The sequence below is a fragment of the Vitis vinifera genome, chromosome 12 (assembly GCF_030704535.1).
Source record: "Vitis vinifera cultivar Pinot Noir 40024 chromosome 12, ASM3070453v1".
NCBI classification, from domain to species: domain Eukaryota; kingdom Viridiplantae; phylum Streptophyta; class Magnoliopsida; order Vitales; family Vitaceae; genus Vitis; species Vitis vinifera.
In genome coordinates, this window is record NC_081816.1 from 22,393,132 (window position 1) to 22,416,250 (window position 23,119).

Below are 23,119 nucleotides of genomic sequence, written 5' to 3' on the forward strand. Positions count from 1 at the left end.
TTTTAATCATTACAGTTGGATAAATGTTCCACTTTGTCTCACTTGCTAGATTAATAATATAAATCCTTTATCCTTATTGAGGTTTTGAAGTGGTAACCATTGTCAGTGATGATGACAACCAGAAAACTGTATTAACTAATCTGAATTTCATAGCATATGTACTGATCTAGACATCTAGCCTAATGGTGCCTTGCAGGCAATTCTTTGTGCTGGTTTATACCCAAATGTAGCTGCCACTGAGCAAGGCATTGCTGGAGTAGCTCTTGGCAACATTATACAGTCTTCTGGTTCGGCAACAAAAGGCCGTCCAGTCTGGTATGATGGAAGAAGAGAAGTTCACATACATCCTTCTTCTATCAATGGTAACTTGAATGCTTTTCAGTACCCATTCCTCGTCTTCCTCGAAAAGGTTGGCATGCTTTTATCCCATGGAATTACTTCAGTCTTTTTCCCTATCATTTGCAAAAATTCACATTTATTTACTGAACTATGACAATGTTCTAAAATAAATGCTTAGATGACTCAGATATTTTGCAACTCATAAATATATTTTTTTCATGCTGGAGTTGAATTGTTCCCCTGTTTTTATTTCATGCAAATTCATGATAGTTTATGATTTATCCCAATATTTAGATAAGAAAGTTTTTGGATGTTATTTGTTGTTCCTACTATGGACACTTCCTCCAATGCCTGAGTCAATCATAACTGATCCAAGTTGATTCAGAATTTTGTTTGGAAGATTCAGTTGACATGAGTCAGGATGAGAATCTTAGAAACATTAGTTGTTCCTTTGTGAATTTAAATTATCTAATCTTATCTAACTTTTAAAACAATGAGGAAAAAAATTAATGTGTAATATCCAACATGCTTTCTTAACCTCTCACACGACAATATGCTTTGTTCACACTGCAAAGTTTTAACATAGTGGGTTCAGCCTTCCTGCTTATTAATAGAAAAAACTAATTTGTACTTTTTCCTTTTTTCAGAGAAAAGAAAATCGTGACCTTCTCAATACTTAACTCTAAGATTTCCATGAAGTGAGCTGCATTTATTGTATAGTTTAAATTGATTTGTCAGTTGCAGAAAGAAGATTTTAGTTCCATTAGATGCGTCTTTACATCCTTATATTATTCCTGCTATATAATCTAATCATCCATACTCTGTTTTATGATAATAATAATAATAAATAAATAAATAAAAAGCTTGTCCATCCTTCTATGGAAGTAACATGAGGAGAGACAGAGAAAGATAAGTGCTTGGACATCAGAATTTTCTTCTGCAGAAGTTGATTGAAATTGCATTAGATGCATTTTACTGGCACATATTATTCTTGTCATTTTATTCTGATCATGCAGTCCTAATGAGTTGCTTAATTACAATATCTAGATGGTTGCTGTTTACTCAATGCAATTATAGAAAGAATTTAAATCTAATTTTTAATATTCTCAGGTTGAAACCAATAAAGTATTTCTTCGGGATACAACCATCATCTCTCCATACTCTATTTTGCTGTTTGGTGGCTCCATCAATGTTCAGCATCAGGTAACCATTTTCTGTCCGTCTTCTCTCAGCATTCAAGTATGTCAATTGGTAGTGTAGATGCTGATAATTGTTTTAATATAAGGTTATGTTAAAAGAATGTTGTCAGGTCGTTTATCTCATCCATACCGTCTGGCAATGCATGTAGGGAAAAGAATTGAATTCTCATGATTGTTGTGTATGTATGAAGAATTTATTGGGAAAAGCAGACAGAGAGTCAAATGCTACACTTTTAACTAAATGTACATATTAGAAGAATTAAATGGTCTTTAAAAGAAAAAAATCCAATGGTCAAGACTAGATTATAGCCATACAAAAAGGAAAGAAACAGTCTTTGGAATATTTACATACAGCTACTCTGATACGAAAATAATTATGCATCATTCTCGTACCGATGGCAACTTCAAATAGATCGTACTTATATGAAAATATAGAAGAAAGGAGTCTGTGCACCAATATCTACCATAAAAGGGCCAAGCCATAATAAATGAGAAGATATATGATTCAACTCCTATATAATCACTCTAATATAGCTAGCTCTTTTAGGTACTTCTATATTTCCCCACTGTTCTGGTGCATTTACAATTATTGCTTCTGTGAACATAATAGCTAAATAATCTCGACATGTTACATAAGACAAATGCTGTATAATTGTTCGGTTTTCTGCATTTTTTGCCATCCCTCTGTTCAAATAACCTAGTATTGGTTCACAGTCAATAACATCTTCACCATCTAAAGTGATGATGAGTTGAAGAACACCATTCATTGATGGGTGATGCAGACCCATATTGGCTATCATGAGGTCTTCTCTTGTAAGTGGTACATTCATAGGTTTTCCCCTGATTCATTCTTCCATGAATTGATGAAAACAAAAAGTTTCAAAATTCAACACACAATCAATCAGTTGACTGATTCTACTGAAGGAAGAAATCAACCAATGATCATATTTGTTTCCATTTAGGCTGTAAGACAGCTTTGATAGAACCAACTTTATGATCTTCAATAAATAAAAAATAACTCTAAAATAAATAGTAAATAATAAAATCAATTACTTCCTATATTTATGTCTAACAGAAGTGTGAACTCTCTGTAATTTAAGATTTTTATCTCCATCAGCTTTCGTATGTTTTGAATGAACTCAATTAAATAAGACTCATTGTTTTCACATATAATACGGAACATGTTTTCACTATTTTCATATTCAAAACCAGTCCTTTTGGCTTGCCATGCAGGTTTCAAAATCTCTAAAATTCAGAAAATATAACCTTTTTTGATTGAAAAAAAAAATTAGGAAAACAGTTTTCAACTTTGCTACCAAACAGGATATAAATGTGTTATTATATATGTAAAAGAGAATAGAATTGGAAAAATCATTATAGAAAAACTGAGTTTTAACTTATCTTTTCTTTCCTTCCCTTTTTCCCTCATTATCTTCTTTTCCTCCCACTTTCTCACATACTTTTCATAATCTAAATGAAGTCTTAAAAATGAGAAATTATTAAGTATTATTTGTTTAACTAATGTCTTTATGTGTGTTTCTATTACTTCACTTAATGGTCAAATTAAATACCTAAGATGTATGAATATATAGGAATATGCTGTTACATTCAAGCATTGTTATCTGCTGTGATTAAATTATTGTCCATACCAGACAATATACAATTGCAACTGAGTGAATTCTAGAACAACTTGGATCTGCCTGATGGTTCATTTCTATTGGAGTAGTGGTGTGTTGATGTTTGCTATTTGCAGAGTGGAATGGTCAATATAGATGGATGGTTAAAACTGGCAGCACCAGCTCAAATTGCTGTCCTGTTCAAAGAACTCCGGGTAACTCTTCATTCTGTTCTGAAGGAGCTGATTAGAAAACCAGAGGTACATTCAATTTGCTTCTAATACCACATACCATTTAGTAATATCATCTGCCATACTTAAATTAGCAATCAGAATCATGAAACTGCAATAAATTTATCTTCAGTTCACATTCTCATTTGCTTTTCTGTCATTGAAAATTTGTTGGTCCACATAAATAAATAAATAAATAAAAAAGGGATTCTTGGAGAATTGGCAGGTTTTATTTGGGCCCACTGCTAATAAACATCATAGTTGTCATTGAGCTCCAAACCCAAAAAGAGAGGAAGAGAGAGAGAGAGTGTGCATTTGTCTGTATAAAACTGTTTGTAAGGAAAATATTTTCCTCTGGTGGTGATATCTATGGACCATTTTCTTTCTTGTCTTCAGAACTTCTTTCGATGGAGTAGAGCCTAGAACCTCCCCTTCCCACACCAGCCATAGTCAAAGTTTAATTTGACCTGTTCCTTTTCTCTATTTCAGATCCCCTCACCAGGTCTTTTATTGTCCACAAGAGATGATTCATGTATCACATTATAAAAGAAATTACAATCTCATTTTTTTAATGGTGGCACAATTATATTGTGCTCTTTATAAAAGTTCTAACCATCTCACCAGTTGCCCTGTTTTTTAATGCCTACCGAGGCTGCTCAACTCCAGCGTGAGTTAATTTCTTCCCTCACTCTCAACACCCTCATCTCAGAAACACTTCATAAACATTGTATCTTTACCTAATTTAACCTCATAAACATTGTATCCTTACCTAGAGCCTATAATTAATCCCAATTTGCATCACCATTGATATTCTTTTTTCAAATTTTGAAAGATTTTAAGGCTAGTAGCATTATCAGAAAATTTTGTTCTTGTTTTCTCCTTTGAGCATATTCAGTCTTTTTCCAAAGCAGAACATCTTGTAAGGAGCAAGTGTTGGAAACTCTATCGGCAACTACTATAATACTATTTTCTGTGTCATTTTACTAATACATGCAAAAACCCATATCTATTCTTCATGTTCTTCTTATTCATGTCTGCAATCCCCGAACATACATTATTTTCTTTGTTTTTCAGAAGGCAATTGTTGTTAATAATGAAGTTGTCAAGTCTATTATCCATTTGTTGTTGGAAGAAGAGAAATCCCCAAAGTAATTTATGACTGCACACAAGGAGGATGCCCATCATTTCTACTCGTGGGCTTGCTTTCTGTATAATGTGCTCCCCTCTGCATGACGCTTGCTGAGAGTGAATAAAACCAAACCCAAAAACTACTGGAACAATGAGTGATTGTCATATATCTAGTTCAAAAGGTAATCAAACTGCCATGATTGTTTTGTAACTAATTTAAGCATGTCCCCCATCCTAATTAGATGTTTCTCTTTTTGACAGGGATGCTTCACATATTTCTGTATACTCAAAGCTACAAACTTTTACTATGAGAAAAACCTATTCAACTTCTTAGTAGTGTAGATCTTACTTTTTTTAGTCTTTCCTTGTAATAAGTGGATTTTTGTAGTTCCCTGTTCGATCTACAATGAAGGAAAGCTACACCTCTTTTAACGTCATAATCATCAGCCTCCCTCCCTCCTCCACCCACCCACCCCCCCTCTCAATCAAATACAGGATGGATGGTGTTGTTTCAATATCACATGGAAGTTTGTTTTTTAGTCTTTCCTTGTAATTAGTGGATTTTTGAAGTTCCCCGTTCGATCTACAATAAAGGAAACCTACACCTCTTTCAATTTCTCTCTCTCTCTCAAAGACAGGATGAATGGTGTTCTTTCAATATCACATGGAAGTTTGTTTTATTGAATCTCCTTCTCCCCTTCAAAACTCTCACATGGGAATGTTTCATTGAATCACTCAGGGTGTTTCAATATATGCGATTTCACAATAAAGTTGTCAGTTATTGAATCTCCCTTTCAAATAATAGGTTAAATGATGGTATTGTTTCAATGTGTGTACCTCAAGTCTCAGTTTTTTATCAAATCCTAGGGATGTAATAAATGCCTTCTGTTTTCTATCACAAATCTTAGAAGCAAAAGGTGATCCATGGTTTCCATGTCCTGTATGGCGAAGAACTAATAAGGTTTGTGGTTCATAGAGGAGTCAGTCACTCATCATCATACAGAAGGAATCCATTAGTAATTAATTCCATTGTTTTAAAAATCAAACCGGACTGGCCGACCGGTCATCAATCTAGTATGGTTCGGCTATTTGAGTCGGGGAGCCTTTAAATCAGCGTTGAACCATCAGAACTGGCGGTCGGACCAATGAACCAGATGACCCGATCAGATTCGGTTCGGGTGAACTAAACGGTTCTCCTCCCCCATCCAGCGCCCCATCAACCCGCCTCAGCGCCACCGCCCCCAACCCCACCCCCGGTTCCTTTTTGGCCACTCTTTTCCTCCCTTTCCAATTTTTTTTTTTTTTTAAATTACCTCATCTCCATTATTATTTATTTTATTTTATATTTATTTATTTTTTACTTCATGATTTTTAAAACTTGTGATTTTAATTTAAATGAATGAAAATATTATAATTTTAAATAAATTTTTTATTATAAAATAAGTTTTTTATTTAAAAATAAATTTTAAATTAAAATATTAATTTTAATTTTAATTTCTAATTTGAAACTAATTTTCTAATTTTTCAAATAAAATTTTAATTTTTAAATAATATATAAATTATATACTTATGACATTATGATTTGACTATCGATCCAATTAGTGAACGGTAAACCAATAATTTTTCCAGTTCAATAATCAATCCGATTCTGAAAACATTGATTAATACAGGATGAATGTTACTTATGGAGTTTGAGGAAAAATAATTTGGGACTTGGATTACTGAGTATGCTGCATTTTTCTTCCTCTTCAGTTCACTTATCAACTTGTCTTCTTTTCACTGTCCGTCCAATGTCATTACCTCCCCCCTCCCTCCAATATACACACCCTCAAAAAATTGGCATGCAACAAAAACCCAATGCCTCTTTTCTATTAATTAAAAAGATCAGGGATGAGACAACCTTCCATGACAACAAAAATTCAATGGATCTTTTCTATTAATTAAAAAATCAAGAAGGACAAGACATCCTTCCATCTCCCTCTCTCTCTCTTGCTCTCTCCAGAAGGAATTCATGGAGGAGAGTTACTCATATCATCTCCAGAAGGAATTCAAATTAATTAATAGTAGTACGTATGTCGCTTATTGAGTGTCAGGAAGAATTATATGGAACCTGGATTACTGCATGCAGCATATTTCTTCCTGTATCAGACTTTAAACATTTCCCTCGATTTCCATGCATTGCTAGTCGCTTGTTCATTTGGATAGTTTTTTAACCATTTTTCTTGTAGTTCCATATTCCAGAGTCTGGAGAGTGGAATCAGGAGAATCCAGAACAGCTTCCATCCACCTCTGAAAATGAAACTAGATCTTATGGAATCATATAGAATATTTGATAATATATTCTGTACCTTATGAAAAAAACCGATACTTGTTTACCAACCATCATATATTATCCAGCCAAATTACCCATACAATAGAGATTGCCAAAATTGCACATTTAGTAGAGATTGTAAAACTACAGTGCCAAATCATGCATAGAACTCAGTACGGCCAACCTTCAGCTCTAAATATTCTGAATCTCCTACCATGAAAAAGGTACATCCAGGAAGAAAGCTAATTCACAAAGGAGACTGAATGAACAGCAACCGCAGAGATGATTAATTGAGCTCTCTCAACCAAAGCCACTCGGAAACAATATTTCATAGAGGGAGTGGTCAGTCCAAGGCTTTCCTGAGACCCAACTAATGAAGCCAAAAATGAGGAAAAAACTGTTATACACTAAGAACGTTCTGAACCTCACCAGTCAGTGACCAAAACTAATCCTGCTTGTTTCTAGCAAGTAGTGCCCGATGCCTGAGCTCGGCTCTTTTCCACTTAATTAGTAGTCGGCATAAAGAGAAGAGGGTATTCAACTGCAAAATCAAAGGAAGGTTTAGGGTCTGGAAATAATAAAGCAAAGGCCTGGTGCCCGGCATGTGAAAAATGAAACATATATGCAAATAGCTTTGATCACTAACCAAAATTATGATAGCAATCAGCAGAAGGGGTCCAGACCAGAGCACTGAAAGAAAAAGGCCTCGTGGATCAAAATAATTCTGGCCTGCAAATTTTTTCCAGTTGCTCCCCAGAAATTTATTGATTGTCTCAGCAAGATAAACACCGCTCACTGCACAAAAAAAAAAAACCAGAATTGAATTCCTTTTCCCAAAAAAAAAAAAAAAAAAAGGTAATACAAGAACCTAATATCAATAGCAGGTGTCATCTTCTCATAAAGATGAGACTGTGAATAGAATTGGGTTCATGTTATCTAAAATTCTACATCCTCAAAAAGATGTTTCAGAGGTTTTCACTTGTATAATAAGCACTCAATTTTGTACAAATTCTGAAAAATGTTCATACCAACCAGAGATCATCTTTTGTCATCCTCTCAAAAGGAAATTAAAAGATGCATAGAAAAGCTCTAGAAAGAAGCATGTTGTGAAACAAATACATCAAGGCCCAAGTACTGTCTCAACTCAACCAAGCGGCAAGAACTTGGTGTGTATTCATGGTGTGTATTCAAGCTGCCAAATATTACCCATTTCACAGGAATGAGTCAATCAATGTCAAGGCTCCTATATAGGATAAAAGTGGAAAGAAGTTGCATCATAAAGAAGACTAATGCAGACATTTTCATTTTCATTAAGTAGGGCATTATAAGTTTATAACATCCTTGACTATCCTAACTTCTTTGTAAATTACAAAACAGAAAACATCCACTAAACCTGAAGTACGTCCCCCAAACTCCCTTGTAATGATGGCATCTCTTTACATATAGTTCATTCAGTATAGGCCATCTTATTATTCTTGTTTAGGAATTAGGCTGACACAGACCCAGAACAAATCCTCAAAAGAGTATGCATATGCACTCAATCCACCAAATTCCTACCATGTCAAGGGAAATAAGGTTCAAGAACCCAGAGCCAGTATCAAAATTCCCATATAGGATAAAATCAAAAAGAAATTACTAAATATGAAAATTGAGACGATCTCTCTTATAGATAACATTATTAAATCATCAAAGTAAGCTTCTCAAAGCTTTTATAGATTATCACATTCATATTATTAACAATAGGTTGTCAAAATATGTCTTCTTACACAAACATTGGTGCCTGATGTTAGAAATCAGGTTGGCATTTGGGAAAGATGCATTTTTTTGGTAAGAGACTGTACTTGTGTTGTTTTTTATAGAAGTAAAAATTTGTCCAAAAGAACGAAGATGAGAAATCCTTGACAAAAGGAAAAGGTCTAGGAGGATGTAGGAAAGAGAAAAATAAAAGGTTCTACAACAGGAAGCCTTTGACTTCACACCTCAAGTAAAAAGAGTACCAAAAGTCAAAGGAACATGAGAGCCCAAAGAGCAATGCAATCCCTTACCAACATTCACAATGTTCTGCATCCAATGTCATATGTCCAACACCATCTACAAACATTAGTCACCCAGAACAAAACTTTTGTGGAATCCCCTTCCGCCATACATTGGTGACTCATATCTCTTCCAACTTTGAGGCCCTCAAGTAAAGCAAGTATTTTCACTTCAATAGCCATCCCAAAACCAGTTCCCTTCAAGAAAGCTCGAATGAGCCCACCCCTATCAAGGATATTAAATTTGGGGTTCCATTTAATGGTGTGCACAAAGTCTTACTTTTCAAAACAGAGTGCTAAGTAATGAAAGATATCAACACAGAACAAATGTAAGAACATCCCATTAGGAAGTATGAGAAGGAAGGAGTGCGTCGGCATCCTTGTGAAGTTAGGGTAATTATGAGGTTGGTGTTTGGAAAGCTATCAAGAAGGGGTGGGATCTTTTCTTCAGGAAAACCTCCTTTGAAGTGGGTAATGGCAAAAGGGTAAAGTTTTGGAAGGAAAAATGGTGTGGGGAGGAGTCCTTGTGTATCTCCTTCCCTTCTTTGTATGCTTTGGTTGTATCAAAGGAGGCTTGGGTGGCGGATTTTTGGGTGACATGGGAGGAATGGGACATTGGACCTCGCACTTCACTAGGCACTTTAATGATTAGGAGTTGGACATCGTTGAGACTTTTTTTCTCCTTGTTGAGGGGAATTTGGTTAGGAGGGACGATAATGACAAGGTGGTTTGGAAAGACGATAAGAAGGGATTGTTTTCTGTCAAATCTTTCTATGAGGTTTTGGATGTGGGGAGGGCGGTCATCTTTCCAAAGAACATTATTTGGAACCTGTGGGCACCGTCCAAAGTCAACTTTTTTGCATGGGAAAGTAGTTAGGAAAGAGTTCTAACTTTAGATAATCTCCAAAAGAGAGGGCAACCCTTGGTGAATAGATGGTTATCTGTGTAAGCAGGAGGGGGAGTCTATTGATCATTTACTTCATTGCTTTAAAGCAAGGCTTCTATGGCACTTATTATTTTCCTTATTTAGAGTGGCCTAGGTGATCTCTTCTTCAATGAGGGTTTTGCGCTTAAGTTGGCAAGGCTCCTTTGTTGGGAAGAAAAGGGTAAAGGTGTGGAATGCTACTCATCTTTGCATTTTTTGGACAATTTGGAGGGAACTGAATCAAAGAGCTTTTAAAGATAAGGAACAGAATGACCAATGGTTAAAACTTTCTTTTTTTTGGAATCTCTCTTCTTAGGTTAGCATGTACATAAGAGACGAGTCATTGCCCTAGTTTGATTTTGTAAAGTGGGTGGGGTCTTGTTAAGGGCTTGGATGCTTTTTGTACTCCTTTTGAAGGGCTTGCTTTAAGTGCTTCTTGTATACATCCTGTGTACGTTGGTGTACTTGGCTTCTTTTTCTAATTTTTATATAGTCTTTTACCTATCAAAAAAAAAAAAAAGAATATCCCAACAAAGCTAACATATTTAGATTTCTTTCTTAAGGGAAGTAAGAATATATTCAGATAATTTTGTTCCTCTCAAGATAAGTGCAGTATTTACTTTGTGACTAGGCAAACAATCTTAGGCTTTATTCTTTACTTTGTGAGAATCACAACTTTTTTTTATTCATAAAAAACAAAAACAAAAAAAAGATCAAAGATAACAGAAGGCAATCAACTAGACTAATTGTTACAAATCTATAATCCCACAACCTAGATCATTGAACAGTAAATGGAATTAAAAAGAAACATATGCAACAGAGGATGAAATAATGGTGTGTGAAAACTTACATGCCAAAAGGAACAAGCACATTTGGAAATTGATATGCTTCCTTGATAAGAAAGTTACTAGCAACAGGGCAAAGTGGAACGACAACAAGCCAATTAACCATGGCTCCTGTTAAAAATACAGAAGAAAAAACACATTAGAGATCAAATTCATGCAACAAAGCTATGATATTCAATGAGGAAAAGTTCACTGAGAAACACATCCTGCACAATGCCTGAGATCACTGACATGAAAATCCAGAATCCAATTGATCAAAAAGGAAAGCTAGTTACAACTTCGTGAATGGCACAATATAACAGGTTTGGATGTGCCAAGAGAAGGATCGATATTTTTAGTTGTTATAAGTCTGTGACACAAGCAGAACACAGAGAACAAACTAAGAATGACAAATAGGCCTTGAGTGGCATATCAATAAATGCCTCATCTTGGAGATCTCATTTAAGACAGATGGCCAATAATCAAACCAGGAATATTTCCACTACAACAACTAAAATAAATATAAAAAAGAAAGGACTTGTCAAAACAAAATGTGAAGACAAAAAAATGGTCCCTGCTACTTCTCTAATCCATGAGAATAAGTTCATTGAGAAAGATTAAAGAACAGACAGGCAAAGAAATCACACTCAGAACACAGGAAAACAATGAAGTACTAAGGCTCCATATTTTCAATGGAGAATAAATCACAAAACAAATGTATCCATGATGCTGGGATTGAGATATATTATTGAATTACACTACATGATGTGAATTAGGCCAGTATGTGCTTCTGGAAATGGTAACCAGATAATAAAAGCAAGCCACTTTCCATCATTTTAAAGGATTTCTAAATCAGTTATCAACAAAATGAACTCCTAATCAAATTTTCCTCACCCTCACCCCAAGAAGGAGGGTAGAAGAATGTAAGGATAAGACATCCTATCAAAAGAAATGGTTTATCAATAGAATACCTAAATTCTTAGTGGAAATCACATTGTCATGGATGCTCTCCAGTGGCATTTCTAAGATCTAGCTTCACCAGAGATCAAAAGAAAAACAACAAAAGCCAATAAAGCACCCATATCGGATCCACAAATCCCATGCATATACCACCTAAACACCTTTGAGGTGCTATACAATATAAAGACAATAAGAATTAAATCCTTAAAGAGACATGCTATCCATCAGCACAAAATATGACCATACCCATGGCCTACCACAAATTTGGTTCCCCTCCTGAAGGATGCTCCAATCATTCCAACTAATACAACCATGCGTAGCACATACTTCTTGAGCATCCCCCCTATTGCTATTGAGTTCAGACTTTGTTACAACCATCTTTCCTGACAACCTCTCAATAAAAAAAAAGATATTAAATATAAATCCATAGAGTTTTGGAGCCCATGATGAGACTAAAACCACTTGTGGTTAGAAGAAAGTTGTGGAAGCCAAATAAAATTAAAACAAAAACAAATCTCAAAAGTTTGAAGTTTGTTGGGTTTTCTTTTGTTTTTAGATTTCTATTGTTGGGTGTTTTCCTTGGTTCTTGTGTAGGAAGGACCTCTCATCCTTCCCTTGGTTTTTTTCTCTTTCTTTTGTTTCTTTTTTCTCTTCTGTATTTGTTCTTTTATTAATATAATCTTTTTCGTTTCTGATCAAAAAAAAAAAAAAAAGTTTGAAATTACTAACCCCCCTCCATGACTTAATATTTAAGCCCACTGCAATATAGGTGATTGATTTTGTTGTTTAATAGTGTGTGTTCCAAACTTCAATTTAAGCCCAGTGCAAGCAACTTCCTCTCTGGAAAAAATATATTGGATGAAGTATTGAATTAGGCACTCAAAATCAAATTTCATTTTACTAAACAAAATAGTCTGTGAAACTAATTCAATTCCAGTAACATAGTGCATTTCTGTCACCTTAACAAGTGTTTTTCAGGGTTAATCCATTTCTTCTGTAGTGTCCCAACTACTACAGTCAGCTAAGTTAATCCTTGAAGGGTGGTGATGTGTGGCAAACACCCCACAGAAATTGTGTCTTGTCTCTTGCACACGCTGAAATCTATGCTCTTCTCAAAACTTGTCATGGTTATAGAACTCGCTATAGTTACAACAGCAATGGATGAGTCCAACACCAGACAAACCAGTCCAGAAGAAGCATAGTCTCTTAGGAGAGCCCAATTCCCATACCCGGACCAATTCAAGCTATTTGCTTCTTAGTTATTTCAACCATTAAAATTTAATTTTACAAGATCTCTCAAACTTTTGTTTTAACAACCCAAAAGGCAGTACAATGTGCTACTTATCTAAATTTCCTTCAAAAATGCATTTCTGTTGACTCTAGATCTTGTAACCCCAAACATGTTCACTAACAATTGACTACTTTTTCCCCTGACAAAACTACTTTCCTTAGTTACATTGACTATTCATATTTTTCTCCAAACAACAAAGTATAAAAACACAAATCCAAAATATTCTTCCACTCCCCTGCATTTTCTCATCAACCAAACAGCTCCCAATACAACCATTATGATTACTTCAGCATAAGTTTCTCAATTTTCTAGAAACCAAAACAGCATAAAACCAGGGAAAAAAACCAAACAGCTCCCAGTACTACCATTCTACTTCCTTCGCCACAAGTTTCTCAAACTTCTAGAAATCAAAACAGCATAAAACCAGGGGAAAAGAACCGAACAGCCCCCAATACTACCATTCTACTTCCTTCAGCACAAGTTTCTCAATTTTCTAGAAATCAAAACCGCATAAAACCAGGGGGGGGGGGGGGGGGGGAGGAACAACCTCCTCTCAACAGACCCTGTGAAAATTCTATCGCTTACTTGTGCTCACTCTTCTTCTTTTTTTTCTTTTTCTTTTTTAACAAAAATCAGAAAACAGCATGAAAAACATAACAAATTCAAAATTTTCTTCCACATTCCTGGATTTTCTTAGCAAGCAAACAGAAGCCTTCATTCAACTGAATGCTTATCGTGGAAACTTTTCTTTCCTTCTCTTTTCATATGTTTCCAAAACAGCGCAAAAACATAAAATTCAGAATATCCCTCCGTTTCCTGCCTATTCCAGGCAATCAAACAAAAACCTCCACGCAGGTGACCCTTAGCAAAACTACTAGGCTTAGTTCAGGAAACTTCTATTTTCTCTTCAAACATCAACACAGCATTAGAAAAAAAAAAAAAAAAAACCAATTTTCCTGCATTTTCTCGGGTGTAAAAAAAACCCAGATAGATAGAGAGAGAGAGAGATGGACTACCTTCCAATCGATAGCGTGGAAGAAACCAATGAAATTATCGTAAGCAGGCTGGAATCCGGTACGGAGCTCCGCAGTGAATTTCTGTACGAGATCCGCCATTAAGTCCATGTGTTCGTTCATCGCCATCTTCAGATCTTCCATTTTCTCTTCCTCAAAAAGAAACCTCTGAAATCAATTCAATTTCAAGCTCTCCTGCAAGTTTCTTTCTAGGGAGATCTGGGATTCTGTTCTCCAAACGACGCCGTTTTAAATGTGACCACTCCATCAACCTCAGTCCCATGAAACGACAGCGTTTTGAGAGGAATTTATTTCAACTCTTTTGATATATCATATATTTAAGTTGGGAAGCAATTAATTACTATTTATGGAAAAAAAAAATGTGGATGTGTTTGGCAAATCAACCTATCGATTTGAAGTGATTTAATGATTTAATTTAATTTTTTTATTTAATCTAAAATTTTTCGATTAATTATTTAAAAAAATATTTATATAAATATAAAAATAATTAAAAATAAAATGTTAAATATAAAATTTATTTTTAAAATATATTTTAAAACATTAAATATAGATTAAAACACATGTTAAATTCCATACCCATTTTTGTTTTCCAAAAACATTAAAAAATAGTTTTAAAAAACGGTTGGCAAACACACCCTTATTGAAAAAAATATAAAGTAAAAAAAAAAAATTATTAAAAAAAAAAAAGAGAGAGAGAGAGAGAGAGAAGGGCCAATAGAGTGGGTTTACAGGAGGGCATGTGCTCCTCCATTCAAACTTGCTTTCAACCATTTTACAGTTGGACTGTCGGAAAACCGAACGGAAAATGAAAGCGTTTCATTCAAAACGCTCGTTGATTTCCGAGATTTCGCCTCGGCTTTCGTTTTATAATGCCGCCCATCCGAGACGTTTAGGAAGTTTCGCTCGAAACCCTGCGAAATTTCCTGACCGAACCAGGTATCTCTCTTCTTTGAAATAGCTGTATTGATGCTCTGTTTGTTTCGTGAGAAAAAGTTAGGGTAAAGAATGGGAGTGAGGAGATTTGGAGAAGGAGAGGGGAAAAAATGTAAAAAAATAGGATTTTTCCTCTCATTTCCAGGTAGCCAAATGATGGTGATGAACTTAAATGGATTGAGGGTTTGGTAAATTAGGCCGACACTGTAGTTTTTTGTTGAGAAAAGCATGGGGAAAACAATGGGAGATGAGAAAATTTGGAAAAGAAAGGGAAAAGGTTTTTCTTTTTGCCGTCATTCTCTCGGCAACCAAATGAAGGACTTTTCGGCTTGGGCTGATTTTATTGTTTGGATGCTTTGATTACCTCTGAGCATCAGGATGATTTTTATTTATTTATTTAGGCAGAACTGCAAATATATAAATAGCTCCTGGCAAGGAGGTGCTCAAAGTATACCCTGTACATTAGAATGATGATATATTTATACTGATATTCTGATTGTTTGCTCAGAAAAATATAGGAAAAAGAACAGGTGCTACCAAATCTGAAAAAAGAAAAGAATAATAGAAAGGAAAAGAGAGGTTTTCTTTGTCTGCCATTTCTTCCAAAACCAAACAAAGGGTGATGTGCTTTAATGGATTTTGATTTTGGTTTGATGTTGTTCTTTGGTTGGATTATTTGTCTTCGTACATTAGGACATAGTCTCATGTGTTGGACCTCTTATTGCTTATACTAGTGGGTTAAGAACTATTCATTTACCCACCATTTTCTCCTGAGACAACTTGAAATTAGAAAAGAAAAAGGAAACTTAAATATTTTTAATTGTAGGTTATTTTGGTTTTAGAGAAAAATGAGAAACACATCCCAAGTAGGCACAATAGCTAGTATTAGGCTCACTTCTCAAATGATGAAAAATCGGACTCAAAATATTGATTTGTTTCCTTCATTTTTTTTCTTGTTGAGTGAATCGAGCAGTTGGAGCTTTCTGCTCATTCTGTAAATTTGGTAATGTAATGCAAAAGCAGTTTATCATTAAAAGCAACAGGGGTTCAGGGAGTGATAAAACACATGATTGCTAAGGGGATGTGGCTGTAACTAGAATCAAATTGCATAACAGGATTGATGTAGCACCCTATAACATTCTCAAATAGTCTTGTTTGTAACTCTCCCTCTCTCTCTCACACACACATGTTTCTCCTTGTTTGGTTCTTGGGTTCATTTTGTAGTTTTTGAAGAAGATATTGTGGGGTCCATAGGGGTAAAATCTATTGTAACAGAGAAAATGCCCATCATAGGCATTCCCTCATTTACCTTTGTCAATTTCCTGTTTTTTAGGTTGAAAGCATCTTGAAAGAGTCAATCAATTTTAATGTAATAACATATAATCATTTGGACATTTAAGAATCCAAATGAACTCTTTTAATGGATCTTTCACTCTAACCTCATTTCTTGTGAATTTAACTTTTGAGTGCTTTGCCTAAACTTTTTATAGCTCTGAAATATGATTAGGAGTTAAGTACTTTTCCAATTTTTAGGAAGTCTTAAATAATTTCTGATTGACCTTTTCTTGGAAAAACAATCCGGTTGAAGACAATCTCATGGTGCAGTAGCTTGTGTAATGTTATATGCAAGGTTTTTGGTTCACAATCTCCTTTTGGGCCACTCCATGGAATACGGTGGTTTCTCCTAGCAAGGCATTCATGGATTCATTCATGTTCATTTCTGAACTTGGCTGACAAAGTTGCGGAGCCAGAAAAGCTACCTGTAGACAGCACAACTGCTGCTGGAACTGTTGAGACAAAAGTAAAGAGGAAAAAGCTGAAGGGAAAAAGAGCTGTTGTAAGGTGGCTAAAGTTCTTCAGGTGGAAGAAGAAGAAAGAGTATGAAAGAATGACAGCAGAAGAAAAAATCTTGTACAAATTGAGGAAGGTGAGCATCCAATTCTTTTCTTATATGTTCACACTAATGGATGTAAGGTATTGACAGGTTGACAACAATGGAAACCAATCACTGGCTCTGCAGTGCATGTTTCATAACTTTCATGAATGCTCCCCACTTTCCCTTTCCATCCTTTTTTAGGATTATTGGGTAGAACTGAACATAAAGGTTTGAAATTTCTAGTTCTAATCCGTGAACTTGTATGTAATAGAGTGATACTGTCGAAACAAACTAGAGTCTAGAGCTTAGACTTGTCCATTTTATTCATTTGCAATTATTTAGATTAAGCATGTTTGGTCAAGTAACTTAATATTACAACTTAAAGGTAAAAATAACTTTAAGTATTAAATCAAAATAGTTAATTTGTTTTTAATCTTAAATCTTTTTTGTCATATTTGCCCACACTAGTGAAAGTATATTTTACAACCACGACTCAATTTTTATTATAAATATTTTGTAGTTATCTTATGTATCTACAATACTTTAAATATGGATGTTGAACGAACAAGTTTATTATTTAAAATTAGTGAAAATAAATATTAATTAAGTTGTCTATAAAAAAAAATATTAATTAAAATTAATGAGGGTAAATATATCACTTTAATGATGTAGAATAAATTTTAAGTGGATTTTACCAAAAAACCTTAATACCTAAAGTAATTAGTAAGTTTTAAGTTAACAACTTAAAAATAATTTAATTTAAAAAGTCAACTTAAGTCATTAAGTAATAAGTTTTAAGCTTTACCAAACAATCTCTTAGTGATTGTTTGGTAAAATTTAATGCTTATTACTTAATGACTTAAGTTGACTTTTTAAATTAAATTACTTTTAAGTTGTTAACTTAAAACTTACTAATTACTTTAGGTATTAAGGTTTTTTGGTAAAATTAACTTAAGATTGATTCTAAATTATCAAATTGACATATTTACCCTCATTAATTTTAACTACTATTTATATTTTCATTAATCTTAAGTGATGAAACTTATTTGTTAAACATTCATATTTGAAGCTATAGATATATAAAATAACTACAAAAATATTTACTATAAAAGATGATTTGTGAATTTAGGGTAATAGTTGTAAAATATACTCTTACTAAATATGGGTCAATGAGGTAATAGAGATTTGAGATTAAGAATAAGTTAAGTATTTTGACTTAATACTTAAAGTTATTTTTTACTTTTAAGTTGTGATAGTAAGGTATTTTACCAAACATACTTAATGAATTAAATTAAGTCATATTAAGTTGATTTACTAAACAGCATTGAGCCCTTAGTCTCAACAAAATGGTCTTATTTATGTGATTTCCAACGAGAAGCATGGTGGCTTTGTGCAGTAATATATCATTCCAGTGTGCTACAACGATATCTAACTACCGTCTCTACCATGTCAAAATGTTTTTAAACCATCCCATGGATAGTGGCTATTGCTGCAGGCACTAGCTGCTATCATTATCTGTACCTAAGTTTGAACTTTTTTTTTTTTTTATGGTGGATCATTTGATTTTTGGAAATTTAGTTATTTTTAGAGTGCATGCCTAAAGTCCTATAAGTTTAAGTTTTTAGGAAAATTGATTGGTCAGTAGAAAATTGGTTGGTCAGTGGAAACAATACATATAGAGTTTTTCTTTTATATTCTCTTGTAGCCTAAAGTAAAATTGACTTTTTTGGTTGATTGTTAATTTATCCCTATGTTATTTCATTTTTTTCTCGCTTCTCTGTTTGCATTTATACTGATTGCTTCCTTGCCAGGCTCGAAGGAAAGAGGAAAGGCTTGCTGAAGCTCTGACGAAGATTGAACCTAAAGAGTCATCAGAGACAACCCATGACCCAGAGATACTGACACCAGAAGAGCACTTCTTCTTTCTGAAGATGGGCCTCAAATGCAAGAACTATGTGCCCATCGGAAGGCGTGGAATATATCAGGGCGTGATTTTGAACATGCACTTGCACTGGAAGAAGCACCAGACTCTGCAGGTGGTGGTGAAGACATTTTCACCAGAGGAGGTCAAGGAAATAGCTGTTGAACTAGCTAGATTGACTGGAGGGATTGTTCTTGACATTCATGAAGAGAATACAATAATTATGTACAGAGGGAAGAACTACTCTCAGCCACCAACCGAGATAATGTCACCCAGGATTACTCTTTCTCGCAAAAAGGTTGACCCTCTCTCTTCGTCTCTCTTGCCCATTAGTCTAGTGTCTCTTTGTGCTTTATGAATTCCATCAGTGTGTGTGAAGTCCTTCAAAGGAAACATTTTCCTTGGTATAGTTCATTTCTGCCGTTCTTGGATTTGCCATTGATAAATTTCTTGTTTCTTTCCCCTATTATGCAGGCTTTGGATAAGTCCAAGTACAGGGATGGTCTCCGCGCTGTTAGGAAATATATACCAAGACTTGAAGGGGACCTTGAGTTGCTTCAAGCACAGGCCAAAATGCAAGCTGAAAACAAAACAGAAGCTGTTGAAGATTTCCAAAACGCCAACATCGACAGCATCAACTCACAAGGCATTTCAAATCTACAGCCAGAGAACTCAGATAAACTGAGGGAGTTACTGGCTGGAAACAACGAATCTTCTGAGGAGGAATCCTTGACTGATTCAGGTACAGAATCATGTTCTGAAGCTTTATCAGATATTTTCGAGTCAGACTCTGATACAGATACCAAGGAGAAGGCAGAACAACTGCTTTACTTGAATGAGTTTGAAAAGTTTCCAGTAGAAAGTGATGGTGAACCAGAGGACTTTGAGGAGCACCTACGTCAAATATCCGCAGATTCCAGAAAGGCAAAGTCACTGGAGAAGGATGCAGATCTACCACAACTTGATGAAGTCGACCAGATGTTTTTGCGGGCAGCTTCACTTTTAAAGAAAAAGAGGAGATAAATAGTAGCTGTAAGTCCATTTCTTCTGGGTTATCATTTGGCTGCAACTGTAGCTGCGATTCTATGGAGGTGTATGCTGCCAAATGTAGAAGATGATGATGGTCATATTTGAATTTCCTCAGTGTATATGAGTCGGATACCCTCCAACTCATAGAAAACCAGTTTTGTTAGTCAATTCTAAGGCTGTATCATACAATCATGCCTTTGTTTTGACAAGAAACATGCAAAGAATTGTACTCCTTTGGTTGTTGAGGTTGTGCAGAGGATGCCTTTGCTGTTTGCTTGGGCTGAACATTTCACAGGGACTGTGTTTTTTCAAAATACTATATATAAAAATTATTTTTAAAACATATTTAAGTATATTAAAAACAGGTTAAAAACATTTTAGGTTTTCATATAAACTTTTGTTCTACGAAACATTATAAAAAAGTTTTCAAAAATTATTCTCAAAAACTGTTTTAAAAAACAATTACCAATAGACCCTTAATAATTGGTTATTGTTCCTTTTTTTTTTTTTTTTTTGTTAGTAAGGGTGACAAAGTTGGATATGAGGTGTCAACTTGACAAGTTTTTTCTGTGTGATGTAGGCTTGGGTTTGGTATAATTGTATTTGGGTCAATTTTTTTATTGACCTACACAACTCTATTCAATAAATATATTGTTTTTTTTTATTAATCTAGGTAATATGAATTTGACCTAAATTGAATTGATCTATTTAACTATTCTACTAATTAACTTAATTATAACTCTTACTCATTGAATTTATATTTGACTTATTTTAAATTTATTTTTAAATAAATAAGTTAATTGAGTCATAAGCATGTCCAAATTGAGAGATTAATTACTCGTATAAACTTACACAAGACTTAACTCAATCCGATTACACAATACATTACCTGTTTAATAATTTTATGTTTTTTGGGTTAATGCCTTCAATTAAATTATTATCCATATCGTATTTGGGTTTGAACTTTAACACGATACAAATACAATCCACCAACACGAATTCTCATCCCTAATTTATAGTTTTGTCTAAAATTATGTCTAGTTGGATCAATGGAATTTGGATGAAAAAAGATTTTTTATTTATTGTTTATGAAATTTGGGAGATATTGGAAATTAACCATGAAAAAAGGACAAGTCTCTGAGCTCCTTTGGGTGACAATTCTGTATGGGTAACTCATTGTAGCTTGGAGCTGGCTTAATATAGTTCCAAAATTAACCTCACCTTTGTATCATATTGCAGAGGATTATTTGAGGGTGATTATGTGCCAATTAAGCCACTGTTTTCAGAAGATGATGGTGGAGGTTCAACATCCTTTTCATTCATTGAAGATATTGAAGGCAGGGATTAATGCCCTTTGCAACCCTAGCAAACAATTGTTGAAGATGGAGACCCTCCTATGTTGGGAAGCATGTAAGGGTAAAAAGGTAAAAACATAGAGGTTTGACATATTATTAGTGCATAAAGCATACATTGAGGGAGTGCATGGGAAGATAAATTTCATTCTTCCACATTGTTTTTTCTTGGAGGTGCTTTATATGCATGTTTAGTAACAGCTCAAGGGTTGATCTTCTTTGATATCAGTGAATCTCTCTAGTGTGGATTGGATGGGAGATTCCTTCACCCATGGCATTCACCTTCCAAAACTTACTTGAGGTTCTCAATTTGGGATGTATTTATTAAGTTCATGGGGGAATGGAATCATACAAATGAGAATTGAATAAGGGAAGAAAAGAGCTTAAGAAATGAGAATTGGGATCAGGAATTTCATTGAAGTGTTTATTTACGACACAAGAAATGGAATCATAAAAAAACTGATTATCTTTAAAGTATTTACTAATTGTAGAGTAAATCAAATGAATTATGCGTTTTTCCCATTTTACTTTTATACATATAATTTTTCATAAGAGAAGTTTTAAATCTATTTATTGAAACTTTCTATGCATCCACCTTTTTTTTTCGGAAAAAATAAAATTTATATATGCAATATCGATATCCAAAATACCATTTTCTTCGACCTTATCTTACATATTCCTCCAAAACCCTAATATTTTTCTTCTTCATTCTCTTTTCTTTTCGTCTTTTTCTTACTTCATTTCCTTCCCCTTCCCTTTTATCTTCTTCCTCAAATTTTCGTATTTCTATTTTTTTTCTTTTTAACATTGAAAAGCAAAAAAAAAAAGTTGGACTAGGGTGGGCCAAGTTGTCAACGATGATTGACAATGGCATTTGGTGATGATCAAGATGTTTTACACTCTTTAAGTAATAACTCCATTTTGCAATAAAAGGATAAAAGTTTAAAACATAATTGATCGATGTTTACCATCATCCAACACTTTAAGAACACTTACCATCTCCTTTAACAATCTTTAAACACGAATAATTTGAAAAAGGCAAGGGTCAAAGGGAGGATTTGAAGTGATTAAACTAAAAGAAACATAATAGGAATTTTGACCAAGAATTGCTAAGACACAAAAACACTTACAATATTAATTGTGAAAAATGTTGCGATTAGTATCAAAACATGGAAAAAAAATTACAGTTTGTAAAGAAAGAGATGTATTAAAAATGAATAATAATCTATTGTCTAGAAAATAGAAGACCTCTCACATCCTCAACCATAATGGTAAAACCATGGAATTCTAAATGTAACATTATAAAGCCACAAAAGACATTATTGAAAGGGATGAGATGTCTTTCGAGGGAAGAGTAGCATGTGGAAATTTGATAGGACATTTCATAAAGGGTTCTTCGATTAAAAGAGTCATTGAAAACTTAATTTTAGAAATTGAACTCTTCATTTTTTTTTCTTTTTTTTTTTTGTCTCATTTTGACAAAAATGACCTTACCGTTTTCTTATAAAAATAATATTTTATTTTAAAATATAGTGTAAATACTTGAAATAATTAATGATATTTATATAAAAAAAATAAGTTACTTTTTAAATAAAAACGTAGAAAATGATAAATTCACAAATACGACTATTCATCCACAATCAATTATTATTTCTTACGTAAAACTATAGACTTGGGAACACCATCAATAACCCCCTTACCTCGAACCCTACTACTCCACAAAGTCCACAAAGGAAAGAGGACTAGGAACTATGTACAACTTCCACCAAGCCCAAAGATCACAAATGAAGGAGAATTTCAACCCTTGAATCGATCGTCCCTCGTTGTTAAATGTACTACTATTTCTTTCTTTCCAAACAGTAAAAAAAAAAAAAAAAAACATAAAGGAGCAACCCTATACGCATTTTTCCTTTTCTTACCCATGAAAAAACCATGTCATCCTAACTTTGCTTCTTCTTTGTTATTCAACATAGTTGTACCCTTTCTTGCTTCCTTGGTTTTCTTGATGTTAGAGATGGTCTTTTCCTCTTAGTTGTTATTCCCTGTTGTCTTTATGAGAAATTTGTATAATAAAAATGGGGTAAATCTTTATTTATGTTTGCCCTCTTCATATTTTTC

The 23,119-nt window shown here is 34.1% G+C and overlaps 3 protein-coding genes across 4 annotated transcripts in view; 2 read left to right on the forward strand and 1 right to left on the reverse strand.

Annotated features, from left to right (window-relative positions):
- Positions 1-5,130, forward strand: part of LOC100247318 (DExH-box ATP-dependent RNA helicase DExH7, chloroplastic) — a 126,124-nt gene extending 120,994 nt beyond the window's left edge. The window contains exons 31-35 of one of the 2 annotated variants that reach the window (XM_010659699.3): positions 179-409; positions 1,450-1,542; positions 3,292-3,414; positions 4,459-4,694; positions 4,774-5,130. In XM_010659699.3, coding sequence (XP_010658001.1) covers positions 179-409; positions 1,450-1,542; positions 3,292-3,414; positions 4,459-4,536 — 525 coding nt within the window. In that variant the 3' untranslated portion in view covers positions 4,537-4,694; positions 4,774-5,130. The remainder of the gene's footprint in view (positions 1-178; positions 410-1,449; positions 1,543-3,291; positions 3,415-4,458; positions 4,695-4,773) is intronic. The other variant, XM_002263853.4, reaches the window with a different exon arrangement.
- A 1,731-nt stretch (positions 5,131-6,861) lies between these two features.
- Positions 6,862-14,177, reverse strand: LOC100261201 (uncharacterized). Its single transcript, XM_002263932.5, has 4 exons — positions 13,873-14,177; positions 10,632-10,737; positions 7,470-7,618; positions 6,862-7,364 (listed from the first exon to the last, which is right to left on the reverse strand). Exons 1-4 carry the CDS (start codon positions 14,011-14,013, stop codon positions 7,269-7,271), a joined length of 492 nt encoding a protein of 163 aa, XP_002263968.1. The 5' UTR covers positions 14,014-14,177; the 3' UTR covers positions 6,862-7,268.
- Positions 14,178-14,537: 360 nt separating this feature from the next.
- On the forward strand, positions 14,538-19,941 carry LOC100252435 (uncharacterized CRM domain-containing protein At3g25440, chloroplastic). The gene is made up of 4 exons (XM_010659697.3): positions 14,538-14,826; positions 16,432-16,750; positions 18,511-18,918; positions 19,095-19,941. The coding sequence occupies exons 1-4, from the start codon at positions 14,696-14,698 to the stop codon at positions 19,641-19,643; spliced, it is 1,407 nt and encodes a 468-aa protein (XP_010657999.1). The 5' UTR covers positions 14,538-14,695; the 3' UTR covers positions 19,644-19,941.
- Positions 19,942-23,119: the final 3,178 nt, after the last annotated feature.

What these genes read in the sequence shown, in the direction of transcription:
- LOC100252435 (XM_010659697.3), top strand. Translation starts at nt 14,696, where the DNA reads ATGAAAGCGTTTCATTCAAAACGCTCGTTGATTTCCGAGATTTCGCCT. An exon ending in AAATTTCCTGACCGAACCAG is followed by an intron (nt 14,827 to 16,431) that starts GTATCTCTCTTC and finishes ATGGTGCAGTAG; the next exon opens with CTTGTGTAATGTTATATGCA. An exon ending in TCTTGTACAAATTGAGGAAG is followed by an intron (nt 16,751 to 18,510) that starts GTGAGCATCCAA and finishes CTTCCTTGCCAG; the next exon opens with GCTCGAAGGAAAGAGGAAAG.
- LOC100261201 (XM_002263932.5), bottom strand. Translation starts at nt 14,013, where the DNA reads ATGGAAGATCTGAAGATGGCGATGAACGAACACATGGACTTAATGGCG. An exon ending in TCCACGCTATCGATTGGAAG is followed by an intron (nt 10,738 to 13,872) that starts GTAGTCCATCTC and finishes TATTTTTAACAG; the next exon opens with GAGCCATGGTTAATTGGCTT. An exon ending in TGATTGCTATCATAATTTTG is followed by an intron (nt 7,365 to 7,469) that starts GTTAGTGATCAA and finishes TTGATTTTGCAG; the next exon opens with TTGAATACCCTCTTCTCTTT.